This window comes from Syzygium oleosum, unplaced genomic scaffold (assembly GCF_021117445.2).
Source record: "Syzygium oleosum isolate NSW1041296 unplaced genomic scaffold, Sole_v2.1 Sole_v2.10, whole genome shotgun sequence".
NCBI classification, from domain to species: Eukaryota; Viridiplantae; Streptophyta; class Magnoliopsida; order Myrtales; family Myrtaceae; genus Syzygium; species Syzygium oleosum.
The window spans coordinates 8,723,995-8,747,817 of NW_026607494.1; the positions used below are offsets into that span (position 1 = coordinate 8,723,995).

Consider the following 23,823-nt stretch of genomic DNA (forward strand, 5'->3'; position numbering starts at 1 on the left):
AGCTGTGAAGTTTTTTATTCAAGTACCCTGATTTCCTAGGTAACTTTGTCATTTACAATATTCTGTGCAGATTATTCTTATAACAAAAGACTAAAAAGCATTCATTTATAATTATCTTTTTCTAAGAAAATATATATTCGGATACTATAATAATGTCTTTATACTCGAATTATTTTTATCATTCTTATATTTGTGTTGGTGCATGATGCGGATTCACGACGACTTGTTAACCAGGATTGAAAATTTTTCTACATTGATTAGTAACTTCTTATGAAATACATCTTACTAAAATGTCTACTCCGGCCAGTGACAAGTGCTGATTTCGATGCAATTTTTATGAAATGACCCGCTGAAACTTAGGGTGTGCATGAAATGCATTCCGGAATAAAAATTTTGTTCCGGAATGCATTCCGGAATAAAATGACGTTTGTTAAAAAATTTCCGGAATGCATTCTGGAGCGATTTTTGCATTCTGAAATAAAAATGCGTTTGTTAAAAATACTTGATTCCAGAATGCATTCTTGATTCTGGAATGCATTTTTGATTCCAGAATGAGTTTTTGGCAAGAAAAATAGAAGCTACTTTTTGTAGCTTCTTGATTCCGGAATGTATTCTCCTTATTTTCTCATAATTTTTTTTTTCAGAAAATGCATAAAAATTGAAAAATTCTAGAAAAAATCATAAAAATTTCCATAAAATAAAAAAAAGTCAGATTTCGGGAAAATATGAAATTTGGTGAATTTTTTTTTAAAAAATCAAAAAAATCAAAAATTTCAAAATTTCACAGAATAGCTTAAAATACCCGTGGCCACCCACTTTGAGTAAAATTTAAATTTTTTGAGTTGCCCAAAAAAAAGAAAAATAATAATAAAATAAAAAATTTCAAAACTTCACAAAATGGCTTAAAATACCTGTGACCACCCACTTTGAGTGAAATTTAAATTTTTTGTGGTGCCCAAAAAATAATAAAAAATTTCAAAACTTCACATAATGGCTTAGAATACCTGTGGCCACCCACTTTGAGTGAAATTTAAATTTTTTGAGGTGCCCAAAAAAATAAAAAAAATTCAAAACTTCACAAAATGGTTTAGAATACCTGTGGCCACCCACTTTGAGTGAAATTTTAATTTTTTTAGGTGCCCAAAAAAAAATTTAAAAAATCAAAAATTTCAAAACTTTACAAAATGGCTTATAATACCTGTGGCCACTCACTTTGAGTAAAATTTAAATTTTTTTAGGTGCAAAAAAAATCAACAAATCAAAACAGATTTCTGTTCCAAAAATCAATTTCTGGAACAGAATTAGTCATGTTTTACTAAACAGATTTCTCCTCCAAAAATCAATTTCTGGCAAGAATTTGATTTCTGGAGCAGAATGGTTACCATTCGCACCATTATCAAACGTGCTACCGTCGCGAATTCTATCTTTTAAGCTCAGAGCCAAGTGCCCTTCCCAAGCGCAACGGAGGCTATTAACCTAGGTCGTGGTCATGGGGCCTTCTCGGTCGACCACCGATCCCGTGCAGGTAAGTATCGATTCTATCGAACATGCTACCGGACCGCCACGGCCCGGGTCGGCCCGACACGGGGCCCGTGCGGTGCCGACCCGTCTTGTCATAAAGGCCCAGCCCGGCATGTCCCGCCGTCGAAATGGGCCGTGTTGTTAAATCTTGGGTTTGGGCCCTTTTCCTGGGACTTTCTACGTCTCTTCAGCTGCTGCGCTCGCCGTCGCCGGTGCTCAGGAGGACCTCAAAGAGCACGACTTCGGGCGGGGGGGTGCGCCGTCCCGACAAAAGTCGATCCAACTCCGAAGCGAAGCCCATTGCAGTAGCAGCAGGTGCATCGTCTCAGCTCTTTGCCTCTCGATTCTTGAACTTCTAACCATTCCCGCCGCTCGCAATCTTGATCCACAAAATTCGAGACTTCTTAGCTGACCCTGCATTCGCAAGAACAGCCGCAGCAGTCAGCCCGGGCGTCAAGCCTTTCTGGGTCGTTGCGGACGCGGAGGATCAATCAAAGGGTGGGAGGAAGAACCCACAAGACAAATCCAATCTTTACGCGTTGTATGCTGCAATTGTTGCCGGTGATGCGAGTCTTGTGTGTTGAATCCAGAGGATGGTGGGGGGGTTATCGACTAGGTTGCTGAACATCTGCATAGCTTCCGTGTGTAAAACCCAGCAGCTGCAGAGAGCTGAAGTCCTCCTAATCGACGCCATAAGATTAGGGGTGCTGCCGAATGTGGTGACTTACAACACTCTCGTCGATGCCTACTGTCGTTTCGTCAGCATGGATGCGGCTCTCGGCGTTATCCATCGAATGAGGGAAGCCGGGATAAGCCCGGATGTGATCACTTATAATTCGTTGGTCGCTGGTTCCACTCGGAAGCGGTTTTTGTCGGTGACCCTCGACCTGTTCGACGAAATGCTTAGATTAAGCATACATCCCGACCGGTGGAGCTACAACACACTGATGCACTGCTTTTTCAAGGTGGGAAAGCCGGACGAAGCTTACAAGGTGTTCCAGAATCTTGTGCTCAGCGAGCTCACCCCTGGTCAAGATACATTCAACATCCTGATCAATGGGCTGTGCAAGAATGGGTATGTTATTCATGGCCTCATGTTGTTTAGAAATTTACAGCGGCATGGAGTTGTTCCGGAATTAGTGACGTACAATCTTCTTATCGACGGGCTCTGCAAAGCAGGGCGATGGAGAGCCGCGAAGACAATGTTGATGGAGCTTTTGGGAACAGATGAAAAGCCTAATGCCATAACCTACACCACAGTCATGAAATGTTGCTTTAAGTTTAGGAAGTACGAACAAGGGCTTGAGATCTTCTTGCAGATGGCAAATCAAGGTCATACTTTTGATGGCTTTGGTTACTGTACAGCAGTTGGCGGTTTAGTTAAGATTGGTAAGATAGAGGAGGCGAATCAATGGATGCATCGGATGGTGAAAAATGGAATAGGGCTTGATTTGGTATCCTACAATACCCTGATTAATCTGCTTTGTAGGGAAGGTAGGCTAGATGCTGCCTACACAGTGGTGGAGGAACTGGAGAAATGTGGTCTGGAGTGGGATGCCTACACACACGCAATTATTATTGATGGTCTGTGTAGAGCAGGTGACATCGAGGGGGCTCAACGTCATTTTGACAAAATGAAAGTTTTAGGTCTTGGCTTGAACCGGGTTGCTTGGAATTGCATGATTGACAGGTTATTTAAGGCTGGTTATATAAATGAGGCTATGAAATTGTTCAAGACTATGGAGACTAAAGATGATTTTACCTATTCATCAGTTGTGCACAATCTTTGTAAAGTTGGGAGATTTCGTAGTGCTTACAAGATACTGCTTTCTTGCTTGGAAAGTGGATCTAAAATACTCAAGTCTGCCCAAAAGGCTGTTCTTAGTGGCCTCAAGGAGTCGGGATATAGGAAAGACGCCAAAAAGCTCAAGTCAAAGATTTTGATGGCTCGAGTGTTGGCACGATATTAATGTGGAAGTTGCACCCTTTCTCAGGCCAAAAAATTGCACTACCTGTGGTGCCATCAGCAAAAGTGTCACGATTGCTTTCAAGCTTTAATTTCAACCAGCACCAGTTGTGGGTGCATGCCCCTCTTTTTTTTATGGCATTAAGTACGAGCTTTTTTCACATAGTCAAGACCGGACTAAAATCGTTCAAAATGGCTGTTCATCTTACCACGACAACAGTGGCCTCGCCCTCTTTGCTTGCTTCGGATCATGTGAGTAGACAACTCTGCTACCCGGTGAAATTACACAATAAGGTGTCTTTTGTGGGGTTGACGAGTTTCAAACATGAAGTAGGATACATAGATGAGAGACAACAGTTAATCTATGCTTTCAGAAGACAGTTAATTGATAAAATTTTCTCTGTTTGATGAATTGAATTGTGCTAAGCTTAACTCTTCAGATGTGTATCCACTCATATTTTGTAGTTAAGAAATGCTTCTTAAATTATGCACTGGGTAGAACAATCAAGAGTTTTTGTTTGATGTTGTAAAAGGATCTCTCGACTGTACAAGGGAATGTTGCTTTTTGAGTACGTAATCATCATTTGGCTTAGATTAGACTCGCCTTTGATGAATTCCCCTCGATGGGGATTTTAGGAGGAGAACGGTGAAATGAATTTTGTGGTTGGAGAGTCTGCTTAGAGCTGTGGTGGGGGGGTCAACCATTCCCATACTAAAGAGAAATAAAAAAGCTTTGGTCGGGGCCTTAAGAAGTAATTTGCTTCCGTATTGAATTCTAATGTTGCTTGAAAGCTTGCACATGTATTTTGCTTAGGTTTTGTACCGCTCTTGGTGGTTTTCTCTTGCCTAGCATTAGTCAAGCTCTTTGTCCTAAACATTGGGTCATCATTCTTGGGTTTTACATTTAGTGCTCCTAGGATGAGGAAAGAACATATAATAATTTTTTATTCGATGTGCTGAAATCCATAGTTGGCTGTCATTTTGAAAAGGAGTTTCCTTGAAATTTTCTCGATGTAATTCTTTGAATCAATACACTGGTACACATGTCCTAATCTGTTTTTCTTTTCCTGGTCCAGGATTGCTCATTTTTCGAATTCTTGGCTTTCATCAATGTGGTTCAAATGTCCATCGGGGCATGTCCAAAGTTGCTGCCTTAAACAAGGGGTGATCAAATATAATTTGGATATATAACAAGGGATCATGAGATACAATTTAGACTTATAACTTTGAGCAATTTTCTAATGTAAGAATCAGACTTTTCCTTTTATCTGGTCTACTATAGTAAAAATAATTAAATGGTCTGATAAATTGAGAATTTCTGTCATTATTCGTTAAAGCACACTCTCTATCAATCTTTAAGCTCATTATACTCATTATTTCATGTTTTCTTAATGATGAGACTTTGAAAAATCATCACTAGTCAGTTACAATGGTGTCCTTTGCAGGAATTTGTAGAAGTGTTGATGCTTGATAAGGTTGGGAAGTCAACTGCAGGATGGAAGTTTCCTTTTGAGTTTGGATCATGCAGCGTGATTGGAGGATATTGATTAGTAAGCACTTAATCTTTTAATGGCCTTCTACAAGATATTGAGGGCTGCTGTGGAGCATAAAGGGGCATAATATCTCAAGGTGATCGAAACCCAGTTATGAGAGAGACCACCCATTCAGTTAGTCCTGGAGGACCTAAAGGTTCTGATCAAATAGACAGGAGAGTCACCGGAGAGACACAGAGAGAAATTATCATTGATGGTCTGTGTAGAGCAGGTGATATCAAGGGGGCTCATCATCATTTAGACAAAATGAAAGTTTTAAGTCTTGGCTCGAACCAGGTTGCTTGGAATTGCATGATTGACAGGTTATTTAAGGCTGGTTATATGGAAGAGGCGGGAATTATTTTTTTCAATCTTGAAGGTGTTCAAGAAAACCAATGAAAGACTGCTCTCTGAATGTTTTGCATTCTCTCCGCTGGAGCAGTTGTCACTAGTCCAATTCATTTGCTTGGGTTTATTGCACGATAAGTGGCATCAGTAAACGTTCAGGAGTGTGAAAGCGAAGGTTATCATATAACTGAAGTCACTGATATGCATAAGAACAGTTATCATGTTCTCATTCAGTTTTTAAGGACCAATTCATGGAAGCTTAAAGCACTAGATTGTCAGATCGTAGTATAGGTGCACAGTGTATATGTACATCTTCCTACTGCTCGGGAGCGTTTGGATGGGAGATTAGTAACCCACTGCACTAGCATTCAATATGGAGAAAAACATCCCGCAATTTTGCACTCTGGATTGGTTCAGGCCTTTTTGATCACTCCTGGTGGACGCATATATGTGAAAGGGATAGGATGTATAAGGTAAGAAATTGCATACACATGCTTTTGTTCGGCTTCTTCCATATGGAATTTTGTGTGCATGTGGAACGGAGAGCCATAAAGATGAGACGGCTTCGTAATATTATGCAAAACAATGTAGTGGGTTACTCTGATATCTCTGCTTTCTGGGTGGTGAAGATGGTAAACAAAGATCCGTCTCTATGTCAGGTGAAAGTTTGACAAGAGTACAAACCTGTGCTCTGCAAGGTTGCTTTTTACTGCTTACTAGTCGTGGTATAAGGCGCACTTTCATGATTAACTAGCGAATGATTGTGTCGACCTTATGCTGTTAAATCTTATTGCCCGTGAATTTTTTGTACATCTATGCAGTGTGAACATGTGTCCGGGTCAACATTGGCGGATGCAGGGATTTTGCTTTGACCTTTGACGAACGGCACAGCTTTTTTCCTGCTCTTTGTATTGGAAACGAATTTCGCTTTTGCCCTGGTTCACTTTGAAAGTGAACTAAGGGATAAAAATCCTACTAGTAAAACTAATTATGTTACGAGACTTCATCTTGTTAAAATTGCATCTTGAAACATGAATACCAATTTATGCTAAGATTGTCAGCTACTTGGTTTTGTTCTTGGAACCATAATGTTGCGTAACCATTCGGCTCTCATATAATTCACAACTTCGGCTGGAGCTTTGACGAATGTTTGCCATTTGTTACAGAATTTTATTGATTTCTGACTAACTGCATTGTACATATAAGATGTATCATACAACTGGACCATAAATAATTAAATAGACACGGACACTATCAAGGACTTGGACACACACAGTCCATTGCTTCCTCTTGCTCAATGCGATTCCGTGAGTGTGAGGGCAAGGTTAGAGAAAAACTTCCTCAAATCATGCATTTGCTCCAATAATGCTTTGCAAGGCATTAGCTAATTAATCTGTAATCCTAATTACGATGGAAACGTACTTTACCCGATGCACCTACGTGTTATCTCACCAGTAAAGCATGATCTAAACAATGGTTATTTCAACTTAATGGATAGGCGTTACCAGACCATGTTGTTGACACAACCTGACCAACGAGCACCTAATTGAAGTAGGCCAACCTGCTCAGAAAAGTTAGAACTGCTGCTGCTCCTCATGGTGATTCTCAGTTCTCCTCAGAGATCGGAAAACTCGAGCAAAGACATCGGACATTGAGTTAAATTTCTCAGGTTGGTGTCGATGTTCATCAATGCTTATCATCGCAAATAACTATTGAGTACCTCATGAATGGGTAAGGTGGCCAATATCCATCTGAAAAAATTTAGCAGGGACGACAATAAGCTCAGCTATTGTGCCTATTCACCCAATTAAAGCTGAGTCAGAATTCTTCAACAGCAAAGAGTCACTGAATTGCAGAAGTACAGAGTCGGCAGAGTTGTCCACGTTTGAATTTGTAAGAGCAACTTCCCTACTTAACGATCAATGGAATAAACTTCCTTGATTATTGAATGACAATAACAGAAATGCTGGCTGCATAATCACATTCACATTTCATCACTCACCTCATATCTCCACTTACACTGCCACAGCAGTCTTGACTCGACATCTTTTTGTTGTAGTATTACCATTTAAACACATCCCAGTTGTCAGTCTTTTGGAATCACTCTACGAAGCCGAAGTGACTGAACAGCTAAATGTCTGGCAACACAATAAGATATATAGCTACTTCAACCTTTGAATCTAGCACAGCTGCTCATTGTCACCATTTCTATCTGATACCAACTAAATTCATTTAGAAAATATAACCACGCTATTTGAATGGAGCCACGTGGACTTCTCTGGTCTGACAGCCCTACACAGCTCATAACATTGATTGCATTACACATTTAGACTACAAGCTTTCTATTCTTTCTTTTCCCTCTTTCACATCACAAGATTTACAACATAAGTACAATATTTTTAGCTGAAATGAAATACAGACACTAGAGATAGCTGTAAAGACGGTAAAAGACACTAGAAAAGCTGTAAAGACGGTACATGTATACAACTTGCAGGGTGAGAAAAACTGCTGATTTTACCAGAATGCTCTCACAAAAGTTCTTGCGGTTTTGCCTACGTCCCTTCCCTTAGCTCTGGGGAAAATCAACTTAGCTTATCTTTCCATTTACATACCAACCGGATGAGGGATATTGAGGCCATTCAATCGTCGCACGTGCTCTGGTATTAGCCTGTTGATTAATTGAGGTGAAGCCCCAGACAGCTGTACATGGATTGGAAGCAGGCAAAATGTCAGACAAAACAGGAGTATTCCATTCACACTATTTGCCCCAACTTAGAACTTACAGTCAAAAGACTATAACATAGTTTCTATTGTTGGATCCAGTTCGACGAATATTTCTAAGCATCGGCAATGTCAATATGAATTGTTAAAAGAAAAGGAATATCAATGCAGAAGTTGGACAAACACGATAAAAAGGAATAGTCCAAAGTACAGTCAATCATTTGACCAAAAAAACAAAAAAAGTACAGTCAATCTGGTTAGGTCAACAAGTTAAACCCACAACCAGCTTATTCTTTGCTACATGTTTTCAACAAAACCGATCAACCCAAGAGCAGATTTGTTTTTGTTTAATTTCATGGAATACAGTTTCCACCCTTTTGACTTTCAGACCTCTATGTGTCATTGCACCAAAGGTTAACTATCTGTCGCATTGGTAAAACCTCCTTCAGCGCGGTAACTTTTCAACAATTGAAGTGCATTTAATGAATCAGTGAGTGGCTTGTAAAGTTGGACCATGCAAACTTAAAAAGCAGAATAAGGGCAAAAAATGAAAGGAAACTTTATCAGCAGGCAGTCAAAAAAATCATATGTCCAAGTCAATCAAGTCGCTACATTTGATTATCATTGACTATCCAGAAACTCCACATTGCTATGAAAACAAAATAATCCTTACGTGTTGTGAGCTCACATTGCTATAAGAGCAAAATAATCCATAACTGCCATAGACACAATCACGAATTTTTGAACAAGTCAATCCATCAAAACACAAACCTCTTGCTTGAAATTGAAAATATGGGGCAAGGGGCGACCAGTCGGAAGGCGTGCATTTGGTTCACGAAGCTCATCAAAGAAGGGATGGGCACAAGCTTCTAGCTGAAATGAAATTAAACGAAAAAAGAACATTAGCCAAATAGGGGAGTGGTAGATGTTCAGGAAACTATATAATTACTTAGCTCCCAATAACCCACAAGAGAGCAAAAGCATGCATACATTCAATACTCATTCGTCAAAGTTCAATTCTTGACAATAAGTAAGACCGACAGATTCTCATGTGAAAATATACATATAAAGAAAATCAAAATAATGGAGAGAGTAGTTTAACTCACGGCGGTGCAGCGAAGACTTGGTGAATACTGAAGAAGCCTTGAAGCAAGGTCAATCGCTTCAGGAGGCATCCGTTTGTGGAATATCTGGACCAAGAAATATGTAAGATTATTAACTACTGAAGCATGAAAAACCAAAGTACAAGATGGACTCCTTAAAGTTTTTCAATATCACTTGTCATAACAGATATGAATAATTCAGCCAAGGGCATAAAAAGGTGTGTGACAGTCAAAACAGCAGTAATATTTGAACCTTGTGACGGAACACAGGATCCAAAGATGGTTCAAATGTCTATACTTGATTGTCAATGACATGTACAAACAACTTAGGAGAGGCAATTATGCTGCCATATTGTTCCCACAGCTGCGATAGGATCACCAAATATCATCCCTTATAATGCCATAAAACAGACCATACTAACTTTCGCATTCATCTATTAGAATATGCTGCATATGTTGGCAGCATCATATCTAATGATGACCTACAAAAGAATGCTGAGGATGATGCTTGACCTATTTTGGCACTCGGAGTTGGAAATGGAATAAATCAGATAACTAATCGAAGAATTGAGGATGTTAATTGCAAACTTGTGCAAAGACATCTTCAGCTCTGAATAAGTGATTAAAATAGTCTCTATTAACCAGAAAGGAAATGCCATATTGGCATAAAAAACCAGAATAAATACCTTGTGCCAAGGATGAGCCTTGACTTGTGGAAATCTGAAGTCTGTATAATTAGGGTTCATGCATCTAACTTCTTCTCGCGTTGGAGTACCGAGAACCTACAACAAGGTCCTTAATTAAACCCTTAGAACGCGTGAATGAAGACAACAATCAAAACAGATAATGAGGATTCACCTTGATGATCTCTACAAGTTGGTCCACTGCATTTTCTCCTGGAAAGAGTGGCTACAAAAAAAAAAAATGGAATCATCAGGACTAACGAGCAGCAGATACAGATGTTATCGAATCTATAAGCCAAGGTCACCAACTTGTCCCAGAAGAAGCTCTGCAAGAACACAACCAGCAGACCATATGTCGATAGATGTGGTATATTCTGTTGCACCAAATATAAGCTCTGGAGCCCGATAGTAGCGGGAGCATATGTAGGATATGTTTGCTTCGCCATTGACCTGTTTAATATACATATATGTAACAAAACAGAGGCAGATAATCTGGAAATGAAGAAGATGCAATTCAAACTCTGCAGGGAAAATAAAACAGTTGCTCTGTGATTAAGTTATCAAATACACTCAGATCCAGACCCAATGTAGGGGTTAACTTTTGTGCTCTAGATTCCCCTGTTCTCATTTATTGAAAGAAGACCGACAAAATAATAGACAAAGATAAGGATGTACCAGAACTTTTGCACTACCAAAGTCACAAAGCTTGACCTGGTGAGTGAGAGGATTCACCTGCAGAACATATGCAGGAAAATATCAGGAATGACAATTTCATTCGAGAAAAAAAGAACCTTAACTAGAAATTGAGGAAAGGCTGAAGGCCCCTTACCAAAATATTTTGTGGCTTTACATCCCTATGGCAAACCCCAGGCACGGAATGGATATATGCCAGCCCTTGGAAGATCTGCGATATACATTCCATTTTTTAAGACGAGGACCGGAGGATACCAAAGACAGATATGAAAATGACAGCACTCTTCATACTTGATAGGTATATAACTTCACATATATCAGCGGCATCTGCTGATTCATACTCCTGTAATGCTCCAGAACTTGGTAGAGACTCTGAGGGACATATTCCATAACCAAATTAAGGAAAAGCTCATCATTGTTTGTTGTAGAGAAGAAGCAGTGCCTCAGGGACACCACATTTGGATGATCCATCACACGCATCAACTGCAGCTCACGATTTTTGTATCGTCTATCCTGCAGGACCTTCTTTATGGCAACTGTCTCTCCAGTTTCCAAGCATCGTGCCTGAGATGTAAATGCTTACCGCATGTAATTTATGAAAGATAAGGATCTCAGGAATTGTCAAAAATCCAAATGATATACCTGAAACACGACTCCAAAAGATCCATTGCCTAGAATGCGCTCTGCCATATAGCTGAGGGTCTGGGAACATTAACAGCATTACTCAGTTGGGTGTCAAATTCAGGAAAACAATAATAGAAGCTCACGATATCTACAATCACTTCTGGAACTCAGAATTCAAGTCTTCAAATTTAAACTCTTAGATTCCATATAGCTAGTAATTCATAACTGACAGTTCTATTCCCTTTTGGGTATGTTAGAATCGCTCAAAGTGCAGTACCTTTATGATACAGAAAAAACATAAGCTGGATTTGTCAAATACAATCACAATCAATAAATGTCCATCACTGATGCAATGATTAGCATTGGTTCTTGTTGTAAGTTTTAAACGTGAAATTCCTTAAAACTTGAAAATCTCAGGACGAGTTCTTCCTCACCTGCTTGGGTTCACCATTTTTCCCACCAATAGTGGTCGATATGATGTGACCTGTTACAGCATTCTTACTCTCGTAAACAGCTGGTGACACTTCCTGAAATTATGCAGAAGCATCCAGTTAAAACTCACAACACAAAAGCTACTGGTATGCAAACAAAGTTATCCCTAGTTAGTTAACCACTTCATGTTAGGTGCTACAGTTCATGGAACGGGAACAGGAACAGCAATGGGTACATCTCTTGTCATGAAAGCGGCCTGTTAGATATAGAGGCTTAGTTGGTTTGCTAAGGGGATTGCAGAAAGCTCGGAAGCATTCCTTCGGGCTATTCACTATGTAATATAAGAAAGTAACAGCTCTTTTACCTTGCTTTATTTCAAGATCACAAACTAAGTACATCAATTGACTACTTTCAAACAAAGTGATTATGAGAATGCGGCATCCAAGTTAGCGTTTGTGGTTATTGAAAGACTAAATTAGGTTAAACAGTGTAGAGGATTTTCTCCGGATTCCACCCCTACACACGAAATTCCACTCTCATCTGTCTCACTCAAGTGAATTGGTTTTTGTTCTAAAATAAGCTCTTGCTATTAAGTTGGGATTGATTTCTCTAATTGTACGATTATGTGGCGGAGGCACCAAGATCACATGCACAAAGGAGTAAATCGACCCCTTAACTTTGGTATCAATTCTCATGCCTACATGTAACCGACACCAACTTTGCACAATATCTGAAGCTTCAATTTGGGATGACTACGGGCATGCACAAAATAAACACAAGCCGTCGATGCCACCAGTTTGATTTTGAAACCAATCATTGCTTAATCATTTCCCTTAATCTTTGTCAGTTGCTTCATTACCCCATAAGGTATGGTACTAAAATATGACTATATCCAGAGAAACGCACGCATCTATGACACCAAAAACACGGGGTCTCCTATTGCCACGATTGCATTCAGAAACGTCGGGGGAGTTGCCAGCTTGCAAAACGGCGTTACACGTAACCCGCATATTTGTCATTTTGCATGCAGAAAGGCAGTTCAAACTTACCATAAAATCCGCACACAGCCTTTGACCATTAATGCCAAACACCAACACGTCAAAAGGGTAAGAACAATACAACAAACTAACCCACACAGATGGATGAACCAAGCATTGCTTAATCATTTCCTTTAATCTTTGTCAGTTGCTTCATTACCCCAAAAGGTACGGTACTAAAATATGACTATATCCAGAGAAACGCATGCATCTATGACACCCAAAACACAGGGTCCTATTGCCACGATTGCATTCAGAAATGTCGGGAGAGTTGCCAGCTTGCAAAACGGCACTACATGTAGCCCGCATATTTCTCATTTCGCATGCAGAAAGGCAGTTCAAACTTACCATAAAATCCGCATGCAGCCTTTGAACATTAATGCCAAACACCGACACATCAAAAGGGTAATAACAATACAACGAACTAACCCACACAGATGGATGAACCGCCATGAACAGTGCGCATCATGCATGTAAGGATAAGGAAAGCCGAAGTGCAAAGAAAGCAAGATCTATGAACCAGAGAAGCAAGGTATTAGGATGCCATAGGTAACAAGGAAGCATCGGAAACCAGTACAAAGTCGCTCCATTTACCAAAAGAAAATGATATGATAAGAGAGAATCAAAGCACATTGACATCCGGAAGCAACCCTGCATAAGGGCGGCAAGAGAGGGAAAACGACGCAAGAAAAGCAACCCAAAAGATACCGCAGCTGAATCTTTCGAGTCGCGAATCACAATTACAACACCCAAAAGACTGGCATAGCTAAATAAAGGAAATGAATCCGGACGGTACGCCCGAGTACTCCGAAAGACAACGACCCACTTCCCCAAAGTCTACCGCCGCAGCGAATTCCCAATCTTACCCGTCTGTCTAATTTTAGCAAATGCCAAGAATTTACAGAGCTCCAAAGAGCACTCGTTTCAGCACCGTCCCCCTCCAAACACTACTCACAAGCTCACCACGAACTGCCCGCAAGAATCAATCTAGGATCAAGAAAAGAGGGAAGCCGAACCCCGAGACACGGGGCACCGTACCCCTCGCGAAAAGGGGAATCATCGCCTAACGACCCAGAAAAGAGGAGCGAGCGCAAGAGGGCCGGGGGGAAATGACGACCGGAAGCTGCAAGAAACCTCGAGCGCGGCCGCTCCGGCGAGCCAGCTCGGATCTCGGCACGGAAAGAGCAGACGAATCGCGCGGGGCGCGGAGATCGCCCCGGAATTCGCGCGGCGGCGGGACTCCGGAGCTGGATCGCCGAAGATCTAATCATCGAGACGCGGCACAGGACACACAGATAGAGAGAGAGAGGGAGGGAGGGGAGAAGAGAGAGGAGGGAGACCTTGTCGGAGTCGGGAGGAGCCGGAGCTGGAGCTGGAGCAGGAGCTGGCGGCGGCGGCGGTTGGTGGTGGTGGTGGTGGTGGTGGTGGTGGTGAGGCCCCGGGGGAAGGGAGGCCATGTGGGACTTTCACACCTCACACTGATGAGAGAGACTCTCTCTCTCTCTCTCTTCAATGAATGACAACACTGTTCTTTGATCTCTCTCCTCTTCTTCCTCCTCCCCTTTCTCTCTCTTCCTCACCATGAAACTGCGTCTCTCTCTCTCTCCTCCTCGGTCTGGTCCTCCTCCTGCTCCCCCCTTCCTCCCTCAGTGTCAAAACTAGGACGGTTTAGAGAGAGAAAGCGAGAGAGACATAGAGAGAGAGAGAGAGAGGGGGAGGGGATGGAAGGGGGAGGTTTAGACCCACGCGAGGGGGAGGGGAGAGTGGAGGGCACGCTCCAATCAGTGGGCTCCAATTAATGCGGGTCTCTCTCCTTGTCTCCGTTTCTTTTCTTTTTTCTTTTTCTTTTTTATTTGTTTGTTGTTGTTGCCGAAAGATAAGAGCTGAAAACGGCGTGGGCTCGAGTCCACGCTGTTCAATTTTGGACCTTCTGACCACCATATCTCTCTCTCTCTCTCTCTCTCTCTGTCTCCTTCTTTTTATTTTTTTATTTTTTATTTTTTCACTTGAAAAAAATATAATAGAGAATTTGAGTGTTGGATTATAGATAATTTATGCATAATTTGAAACGACCTAGAACTAGAAATTGAGTTTCAAGTCGTGTTCAGATGTTAATGAATACACAGGATGAGAATGAAACGTGGTTATAAAAGCTATCGACCGACGTTGATTATTTTATCGATATTTAATTAAGAAACAAATGCAACGTGCTAGAGTGATATTAGGAACGAAAAATGAATTACGTTGATATAGCGTCTCGCTGGATTGGAAGAAATGGTTTTGAATGGATTGAATGCGAAATCAAAGATAAATATATTAAAAATGTAATTATAAGACTAAAAAGTAATGGACCAAGAATTTTGGGGATTGAGAGTTTTTGAGGGTGCAACATCTATTTGGGTTATTTAGTGAAACCAAAAAGAAGAAAAAAAATGGAAGAGTATAATTGATAGTTTCAACTTACCTCGCACCATCTTTTTAGATGTATTTTGGAGAGTCTGATGCTTTTTTATACACCTAGAGCTAATCAAACGTACTATTTTTATCGTTAATATATAGAACTCATCATATTTCATCAATGGAATCACATCTAGCTTATCTCTATATAACTCCCAAAAGAAATAGTTTAATTGATTTTTATTCATTATCGAGGTGACCGATCGAGTTAGTCAAGACTTACTCTCAAATGGTTTGAAACATCTCCTTAGTCATAAGATCAGATTGTCCTATCCCTTCTCAATCTCTGAAAAACCCAGTTTTAACCGTGGCGTAAGTTCGGCTTGTGTACCAAGCGTAGGGATCACTCGGTCTTGATTGACTTGAGTTGAAAATGAGAGATATATAAACTAAGTAAAGAAAAAAAAGAAGAGAAAGATCAACATCCTCTTGCTATTTCATTTTCCTTCTTGCTATGCCACTTTGTGTAGGGGGAAGGGGGTTGGGCTTGGACCAGTCCCATGAATTTGGGGAGGCTGGGCCTGGCCCAGCAGTAGGCCCACTAACCAGAATCCTAATGAATCGATTCCAAGATTTCCAACGCTCGAGGAAGATTAGAAATTTCACGGGAAAAACAACGTGTAAGCGCTTTTATCGAAGATAATTTCGCCCGTTTGGTTCCGCTTTCTACAAATTGAAAAATCTTAATTTTTCCTGCCAAAACTTAAATATTATTCGAATTTCAAAAAAATTACGAGGAAAAGTTACGCATGAATCTATATATCAAAAATCGTATATTGTGAAAATTTCAAGTGTTTTGGTAGGGACAGGTGAAAGGGGCCCAATGGGCCATGGCCCCAAACATTCAGCGGCCCTTTACTGCTATAGAGGTCCAAATAGCGAATTTTTTGAAATTTCAAAAGAAAAATTTGCTTTTAATCACAATTTTAACGACTACCATGCATATTTTAGACTTCCATTTTTAAAATTTATTCCTCATTTAATTAATTGGATATTTATCGAGTATTTTATTACCATCTTAAAATGTAAAATACTATAAAATTGTACACATTTGAGGAAAAAACATATTCAATAAACATAGGAGTTCACCAATTTTATCGCCCGCCATGATCTTATTCGACCAAGATACTTTTCTTTCTCCAAATCTTTGGCCCCCCTAATAGTTTGGACCTGGATCAATCCTTGTAATTCAGGTTATGAAAAAATTAGAAAGCAAAATTAAAAGTTTCATCCCTCAATATCAAAAACTCTGTGACAAGTTCAAGCAGAAAGTTTCTTCAACAGATTCTTCTTTTTATCTTATATGCATGTATACATTTCCTGGTTTTCATGAAAGCCAAGGATCCTTACTCGCAACATAAGTTGCGATCAAGATTTGAATTGATGTATAATGGGAAAACTAATAAATATGTTCTTTATCGGATTTATGAAAAAACAAAAAAACAAAACGTAATCTGAATTTATCTTGGACCTCGAATTTATAAACTCGAACTTGCTCGTCTAGTAAATTGCATGCTAAAAGAGATAGGGTAAATTTTAAATGCACAGCTTGTGTAATCTCTTTACAAGTAAGATGCATCATCATTGATTTGGATGGTCGATCAAATTTTCAAGCTATAATCAATGATGATGAAGGTGAATTAGGTAACGAATGGGTCACACAAGCTGTCTACCATATAAAAAATCCCAAAGAAAGCTATGTTCCGATTTCCGAGAGTAGACCAAGTAACATTGAGTTGGGAAGAGAACACTTGGATTTGATGTCTGGATACATATATTCAGAAACAAAGCAATAAAACTTGTGGCCTTCACAAACATGATTCTTATTAAAAACAGGAAAAGAAATATGCAGAGAAGATAGACATGTGTCACGGGTCGGTTGATTAACAACGATCCCACACCTGTGCGGCCTTAGGATCACTCCCAAGTCAGCCTTGCACACACACACTCAAATTCACAAGAATGGAGAAAAAGCTTCGTAGTTGTATTTCTTGCAGAAAATGAGCATGTACAAATGAAGGGGGAGGGTCCCCTATATGTACAAGTGCGGATCTATTCTGATCTGTTGATCCCCTCATGATCCGACGGTGGTGTTTAAACCGATACAATTATTACATAACTACTTAAGAAGTTGCAAAGGCCCTAGGGCGTGGGGAAGCTCAAGGGACATCTGCCAAGGGAAGCTGTAGGGTCGTGTGTCAGAGGCAACTAAAGGGTCGCGGATGATGTTCGCGCCTAGTCACGGATGGGCCACGTCCCATGCACGAATGGGCCATGTCCCATGCACGTGCGTCCCATGCACGTAAGGGGCTTCATGGACGGGCTCGGAGTCCTTTGCTCCCTTGGACCGTGTCACATGCATTAAACATTTATAACACTCAGCAAATTCGAGCTTGCTCAACTATTTTTGTTTCGGTGAGCGGGCTGAGGTTACCCATCTTTACCATCGCAGCCGCAAAATCACTTGCGAAAGCCCTATAGTTATTGATGTAAGTCCTGACGAGCGCGTCTTGCGATCCTCCGTTGAATAGCTCTTGGTATGAATGGAGAAGTCGCCACGAGGTTATGGTAGTAGTTGTCGTTGAACTGGTTCAGGGTCTGGTGGAGGGGCGTGAGATTGGCGTCCCCTCCAAAGGCAGGGCAATTAGTCCTCCGGGTGGTAGCAAAGCTAGAGTCGATGTTGGTCTCGTTGTAGATGCTGGTTCGAAAGGTGTTGTACCGGGCCAGACCAATGGCGTGGCCCCTGACAGGGTGGTCATGTCACGGGCGTTGAGGCCTTGGGTGGTGGAGGAGGAGACGAGGGTGATGAGGCTAGAGAAAGGCGATGGGATTTGGCTATTGGCACGACTCAGGTTGGCGATCCTTGCGTCTTGCCGCCGCACCGTCCACGATGGTCCTCCCAATTGTGATAACAATTCCAATCGCATAAGCTCATACAATTTATGTACATAGTCAGTGTCCTATAAATATGTTATGTATAAAAAATGTGAATTTATCCCATAAATATGGACTGAATCCAATCATGAAACCAAGGGATGACTATTAAGTAATTGATATGGTCAGAGATTTGAAGTTGATATACACCAAAATCATGCATGAAACAGAGTATTAAAAAAGATACTCCTGATCATCATTATGCGACACTCACCAAGACGACGCCATCCCGAGCAGAGAACGCATGCAAAAAACGGTAGCATTGCAAGCAACTTCAACACAGGACTTAATGGTGTCGATGACTTCGAATCCCCTAAGAGAGTTTTGGTTCGGTCGAGCAGTCTTTCCCCCGGTGAAGGTGGCTGTCATCCAAAAGAACTGATGCGTCCCATCTTGTGTGAGAAGGTCAAGATATATAATAATATTGTATCGAAAGGAAGGTCACAATTTGCACCATATCGCTTAATTAAGAGTTTATCTTTTTTTCGTCTATGATTAGTGATGAATTGAGTCCATGTTGAAGAAATTTTCTTAGATCAAATGCAAGTCCGATCTGACTGCAACAATTTAGTTGAGAATAATGATGTGGAAAAGGGAAATATGGAATTTATGTATATTTCGATATCTAAGACAATATCTCAATCAAGATATGTACAATTAAAGAGAGATATGCGTGCAATATATGTGCAATGTGCGTGCAACTTGCGTAAAATATAGGTGCAATTTTGAGAGATATGAATGATAATAAAAATTATCAAAACATCTCTAACAAAGGAAATTATCTTAGAGAAATTTCTAATTATCCATAACAAATCTAATCATTATATAGTTCATAATAACCAATCACATTATAAAAATTTCTTTAACTTGTATTATTTTTTATAATGCTTAGAAACACGTCTCCTTTTTTTTTTTTCCTTATCTATGATTAGTTTAAATGACCTAGTAAAACAAGTTTAGAGCATGGCTTTCTAATTCGAATTTAATAACAAAAGAAATATAATCTCGTTTGAATGTAATACCTAACATTCTTGTTCTTTTTCTAACTAGCCAATTTTAAGGAAACGTAGTAAGTGGGGACCAAATGCAATGTTTCGGTTCATTGTAGGTCTAACCCTTTGATTCTAATATATAAAAGAAGTCCTAAAAATGACTAAATGTTAGAATGTCCATCTAAAAAAGTCATTAGATGGAGGGAGACTACATAGATATAGGCACTTTAACTCCTGTACTTAAAAAGCTTGAGATTATATACTTAACACTAAATATCAAGTTTACAAGGTTAGCATGCTTAGTCATATCCTAGATGACCAAAAAATCTAGCTTGGCCTCCGTAATGAAAACAAAGAATTTTTGGTTATGCACATTTACAAAACAATCATGGAAGAACATGGGAAAGAATGGAAGCGTCCATCCTTGGCTCTCTTCTAACAGCTTGCGTCATCACATTGCGGATGATGCCTTGAACGTCCGGGCATGTTCTTGCATAGAAGTTTGGCGAAAGCTGCGCGTTCGCAAGGCACGCGAAGAGGGATACGATGATGACTGTGGCAATGAGGAACTGGCTATTGCAAGCCATTTGGGAATGGAGGGAGGGAGGGAGGGAGAGAGATATCGATTAGGACTTTTTTTTTTCTTGACTATGGATTAGGACTTTCTTATTTTTGCTTGAATATGGATTAGGACTTGTGATTGTGAAAGTGAGCTCTCTAACTTTGCTTTGAACTCGGAAAAAATTGTCCAAAAAGTCCTAAATCTATTGCATTTTTACCAATTCTATACCTTTCCATTTTGCCAATTGAGTTCTCAATTTTTCACTTTTTGCCAATTGAGTCAATTCTACCAATTTAGGCCGGAAATCTCTGACGTGGCATCGCCGACGCTGACTTGGATAATTTTTAATAATATATATTTTTTTCAAATTATATATTTATTTATTTTCCTTTTTTTTCTTTCTCTTTCTGCCCTTCTCCCCTTTGGCCGGCGAGGGCGAAGCTCGCCCCCGAGGTGAGCCTCGCCCAACCAAGGTGAGGCCGACTGTGCCGTCATTGGGCAAGGGAGAGCCTAGCGATGGAGAGGTCAGCCTCGCCATGGCTGGGTGAGGCTCGACCCCACCAAATCTAGGCGAGGCTCGCCCTCGCCAGTGGCCGACGGGGGCAAGCTTTGCTAGAGGTCGGCAAGACTTGTCGGCTAAAGGGGAGAAGGGCAGAAAAATAAAAAAAAATTGAAAAATATTATTAAAAATTATTCACGTCAACACCGATAATGCCACGTAAAACGGCCGGTGTCTATGTCAGCGATCTCTAGCCGAAATTGGCCAGATGGATTCAATTGGTAAAAAATGAAAATGTTTGTGACTCAATTGGCAAAATTGAAAAGTCTATGACTGATTGGTAAAAGTGCAATATGTTTAGGACTTTTTGGACAAATTTTCCTTTGAACTTGTGACTACAAGCTTGGGGTTGCTCTGCATATAATAGAGAAATAGTAGGTAAATGCATGTGGCTAAGAGAAAGGGATATTCAAAATTTGCTTCTATACGCGTTTACATGAATTCTCAGAGTTTGCTTTGACGAGAACAGCGAGATATCAATATTCTTTTGGGGTAGCAAATAAAGGCGAGGCCAGCTTCTGTCGAGATGCATGCAAAGGAACAAAATAAGGTTTCACAACGTCTTTGAAAGCATGCAATTTAAAAGAGATAAAAGAGCCATCTCTTTTTCACCTTTTTCTAGATGTTCATCGTGAATGCCTCCAAAAAGCATGCGCTGCGACGGACAGATTGGAGCTTCTTTTTAACTTCGTAGTTATTTTCGCAAATGATCCGGGAGTTTTCATAAATCCCGCAACTTTTAGGGTTGCAGATCTCTCACAAAGTGATGGATTCTTCAAAGTGAGCTGTGCCTGAAAGGCCGCGTTTGGTAGCTTACGCAGGACAAAAATTATCATATGCTTCATTTGAACTTGACGATGCACTTCAGGATAAAATGTCCGATAACTCATCACGATGGTATAATAGCTGTAGAGCAAGCAATGCGTGTACCGAGATTTTATCAGAATGCAGAAAATGAATATTGAAAAAAGAAGTGCCGGAGAGAGAAAAGAGAGCTAGGGGAAGAGAGAGAGAGAGAGAGGTGCTGGCCATTGCCATGGCGGTCGTTGTTCTCAGGTGTTGCTGGCAATCTCCACGTACAAGGGCGATGTTGGCGATGGCCATGAGATGATCGTTACTCTCGACCGGACTCGCATGCTCGATCTATCTCTTCCCCTTTTTGTGTGCGGTGTTGTTTCCAATCTACCACCGTGGTCTTGAGAACCAACGCAACGTAGGCGGCCAATGTATTTTCTCAGGTGTCGGTTTTTCTCTAAGAGAATGTTTTATGGAACATGTTTTGGACTTATTTCCTTATGACTCAAAACTCTTAAGGAAAATGGTGCTCTTCATATTCGCTTTTCCATTATTTGTGGTATCCCAATCTTTGTTAGCACACGTAGGTCTCGAACATTCTTTCGTAACGTATATGTCGAGCTTCCACGCTTCAAACTTTCGTCATTCGTAAGGCCCATGTTCGATTGGAGATGGTGGATTAAAACCATGGATATCATTTCCTATTTATATAATTTAATTTTGCATGTGGATGATGTTCACAACTTATAACCCATTAATCAGATGAGTGGCTGAAGGAAAATATAACCCTAATATATTAGCACTCGGAAAATAGAATGAAATCGGACCCATTATCGTCGGATTTAGAAGGCTCAAATCAATTTTGAATGCTCTACTTACTCCCATTTATGAGTTTGTTAGACGCTGCGAGTCTCAATCATTCTTTCACTCGCGCATTCCTGATAGCTAGATAGATTTTAAAAAGGATCTTTATGCAGAACCATGATTCCTTTAAATTAGCATTGAATATCAAGAAATCAAAGATATTAAGCTAAAGAGAGATGTCAAAACAAGCTTAGGCGTCTTTCTAGGCTAGGGAAAAGTGCCAAAAAAGTCCTAAACCTTTTGCATTAGTGCCAATTTAGTCCTAAACCTTTTTTTGGTGCCAATTCAGTCCTAAACCTTTTGCATTGGTGCCAATTTAGTCCTAAACCTTTTTTTGGTGCCAATTAAGTCTTAAACCTTTTAAATTGGTGCCAATTCAGTCCTAAACCTTTTATTTTTGTGCCAATTTAGTCATTCCGATCAATTTTGACCGGAATTTGCGGCGTGGGCCTTTGCCGGCCGGCGCGTCATGCGCCGACGTGGCGCTGACGTGGACAAATTTAATAATATTTTAATATTTTTTTGAATTTTTATTTTTTTTCTTTTTTTTTCTTTTTTTTTTCCACTTTTTTTTTTTTGGTTTCTTCTTCATCTGGCCGGCGAGCTCGACCTCGCCGGCCACTGGGGAGGGCGGCCTCGCCCTCGCCGGGAGCCGCGGCGAGGGCGAGCCTCGCCCGACCATGGCGAGGCCCGACCTCGCCGGAGGCCGCGGCGAGGGCGAGCCTCGCCCGACCAAGGCAAGGCTTGAGCCCTCGCCGGAGGCCGCGGCGAGGGCTCGAGCCTTGCCTTGGTCGGCGAGGCCCGACCTCGCCGGATCCGGCGAGGTCGACGCCGACCTCGCCGGATCCGGCGAGGTCGGGCCTCGCCCTCGCCGCGGCCTCCGGCGAGGGCTCGAGCCTCGCCCGACCAAGGCGAGGCTCGCCTCGCCGGCCTCGGCCTCGGCCGGTCTGGACCGGCGACCGCCGAGTAAGGAGGAAGACAACCAAAAAAAAAGTGGAAAAAAAAAAAAAAAAAGGAAAAAAGAAAAATTCAAAAAATATTAAAAAATATTTAAGTTGTCCACGTCGGCGCACGTCGGCGCCGGTGATGCGACCGGCCGGCAAGGCTCCACGTAGGCAAATTCCGGTCTAAATTGGCCGGAAGGACTAAATTGGCACAAAAACAAAAGGTTTAGGACTGAATTGGCACCAATTTAAAAGGTTTAGGACTTAATTGGCACCAAAAAAAGGTTTAGGACTAAATTGGCACCAATGCAAAAGGTTTAGGACTGAATTGGCACCAAAAAAAGGTTTAGGACTAAATTGGCACTAATGCAAAAGGTTTAGGATTTTTTTGGCACTTTTCCCTTCTAGGCTAACAAGGGCTTTACCGACGAATGTCTCTTGACACTCATTAAGCATACTTGATATGGAATGTTTCGACTTATAAAAAGTTGCATGAGAAAAACAGTGCATTGAAAATCACAAACTTTCTTCAAATGGCTCCTTAACAAGTATCACAGGGGTGGTTTTTTTTTTTTTTATAATCAAAACCCATATGATCAAAGTCGTCAAACGATATACAACAAAATCCGCAAATACATAACCCGGAAAATCGAAAACAACTTCGAAATAATGGTGTTGTCTCCCTCGTTGATATGATTCCACATCGTACTCGTGGACACTTTCAGTGTGTAGCATTTTCAAAGCATGCATTAAGTGGGAAGTTGACTTTGGTCCCGTAAGATGCCGACGAGCTGTAGCTTACTCTGGATTTGGTCTAACATTATTGAACATTGATAAAAACATATAACAAAAGCCCTAGAGCTTCCCTTAGCAATTCGTTTGTTCTACCAACTCCACTGTAGACTCGGCTCGAGGAAAATTCAAGCAGATAAAATGTTTATTTTTTCCTTTTTTCAGTATTTTAAATTTTGAGGTTTCGTTTGTTTTGGTCGAAATTTCTTGGAATTTGCAAAAAGTTAGAGAAGTTAGATTTGGAAAGTCAGATGAATATGGAAG

The 23,823-nt window shown here is 40.8% G+C and overlaps 2 protein-coding genes and 1 pseudogene across 4 annotated transcripts; 1 reads left to right on the top strand and 2 right to left on the bottom strand.

Moving 5' to 3' along the window:
* Nucleotides 1-1,688: 1,688 nt before the first annotated feature.
* LOC115692387 (putative pentatricopeptide repeat-containing protein At4g17915) lies at nucleotides 1,689-6,368 on the top strand. 3 transcript variants are annotated; one of them, XM_056315118.1, is made up of 4 exons: nucleotides 1,689-3,739; nucleotides 4,564-4,730; nucleotides 4,933-5,840; nucleotides 6,189-6,368. In XM_056315118.1, the coding sequence occupies exon 1, from the start codon at nucleotides 2,115-2,117 to the stop codon at nucleotides 3,489-3,491; it is 1,377 nt and encodes a 458-aa protein (XP_056171093.1). In that variant the 5' UTR covers nucleotides 1,689-2,114; the 3' UTR covers nucleotides 3,492-3,739; nucleotides 4,564-4,730; nucleotides 4,933-5,840; nucleotides 6,189-6,368. The 3 variants fall into 3 exon arrangements, with proteins under 3 accessions (XP_056171093.1, XP_030475088.1, XP_056171094.1); XM_030619228.2 differs by having other exon boundaries at nucleotides 4,933-6,368; XM_056315119.1 differs by lacking the exon at nucleotides 4,564-4,730 and having other exon boundaries at nucleotides 4,933-6,368.
* A 1,212-nt stretch (nucleotides 6,369-7,580) lies between these two features.
* Nucleotides 7,581-14,322, bottom strand: LOC115692389 (shaggy-related protein kinase eta-like). Its single transcript, XM_030619232.2, has 12 exons — nucleotides 14,001-14,322; nucleotides 11,626-11,718; nucleotides 11,210-11,269; nucleotides 10,859-11,131; nucleotides 10,704-10,778; nucleotides 10,550-10,606; nucleotides 10,184-10,324; nucleotides 10,050-10,100; nucleotides 9,878-9,973; nucleotides 9,195-9,278; nucleotides 8,860-8,961; nucleotides 7,581-8,067 (listed from the first exon to the last, which is right to left on the bottom strand). The coding sequence occupies exons 1-12, from the start codon at nucleotides 14,115-14,117 to the stop codon at nucleotides 7,972-7,974; spliced, it is 1,245 nt and encodes a 414-aa protein (XP_030475092.1). The 5' UTR covers nucleotides 14,118-14,322; the 3' UTR covers nucleotides 7,581-7,971.
* A 3,173-nt stretch (nucleotides 14,323-17,495) lies between these two features.
* On the bottom strand, nucleotides 17,496-19,630 carry LOC115692406 (peroxidase 4-like; annotated as a pseudogene).
* Between the last annotated feature and the right edge of the window lie 4,193 nt (nucleotides 19,631-23,823).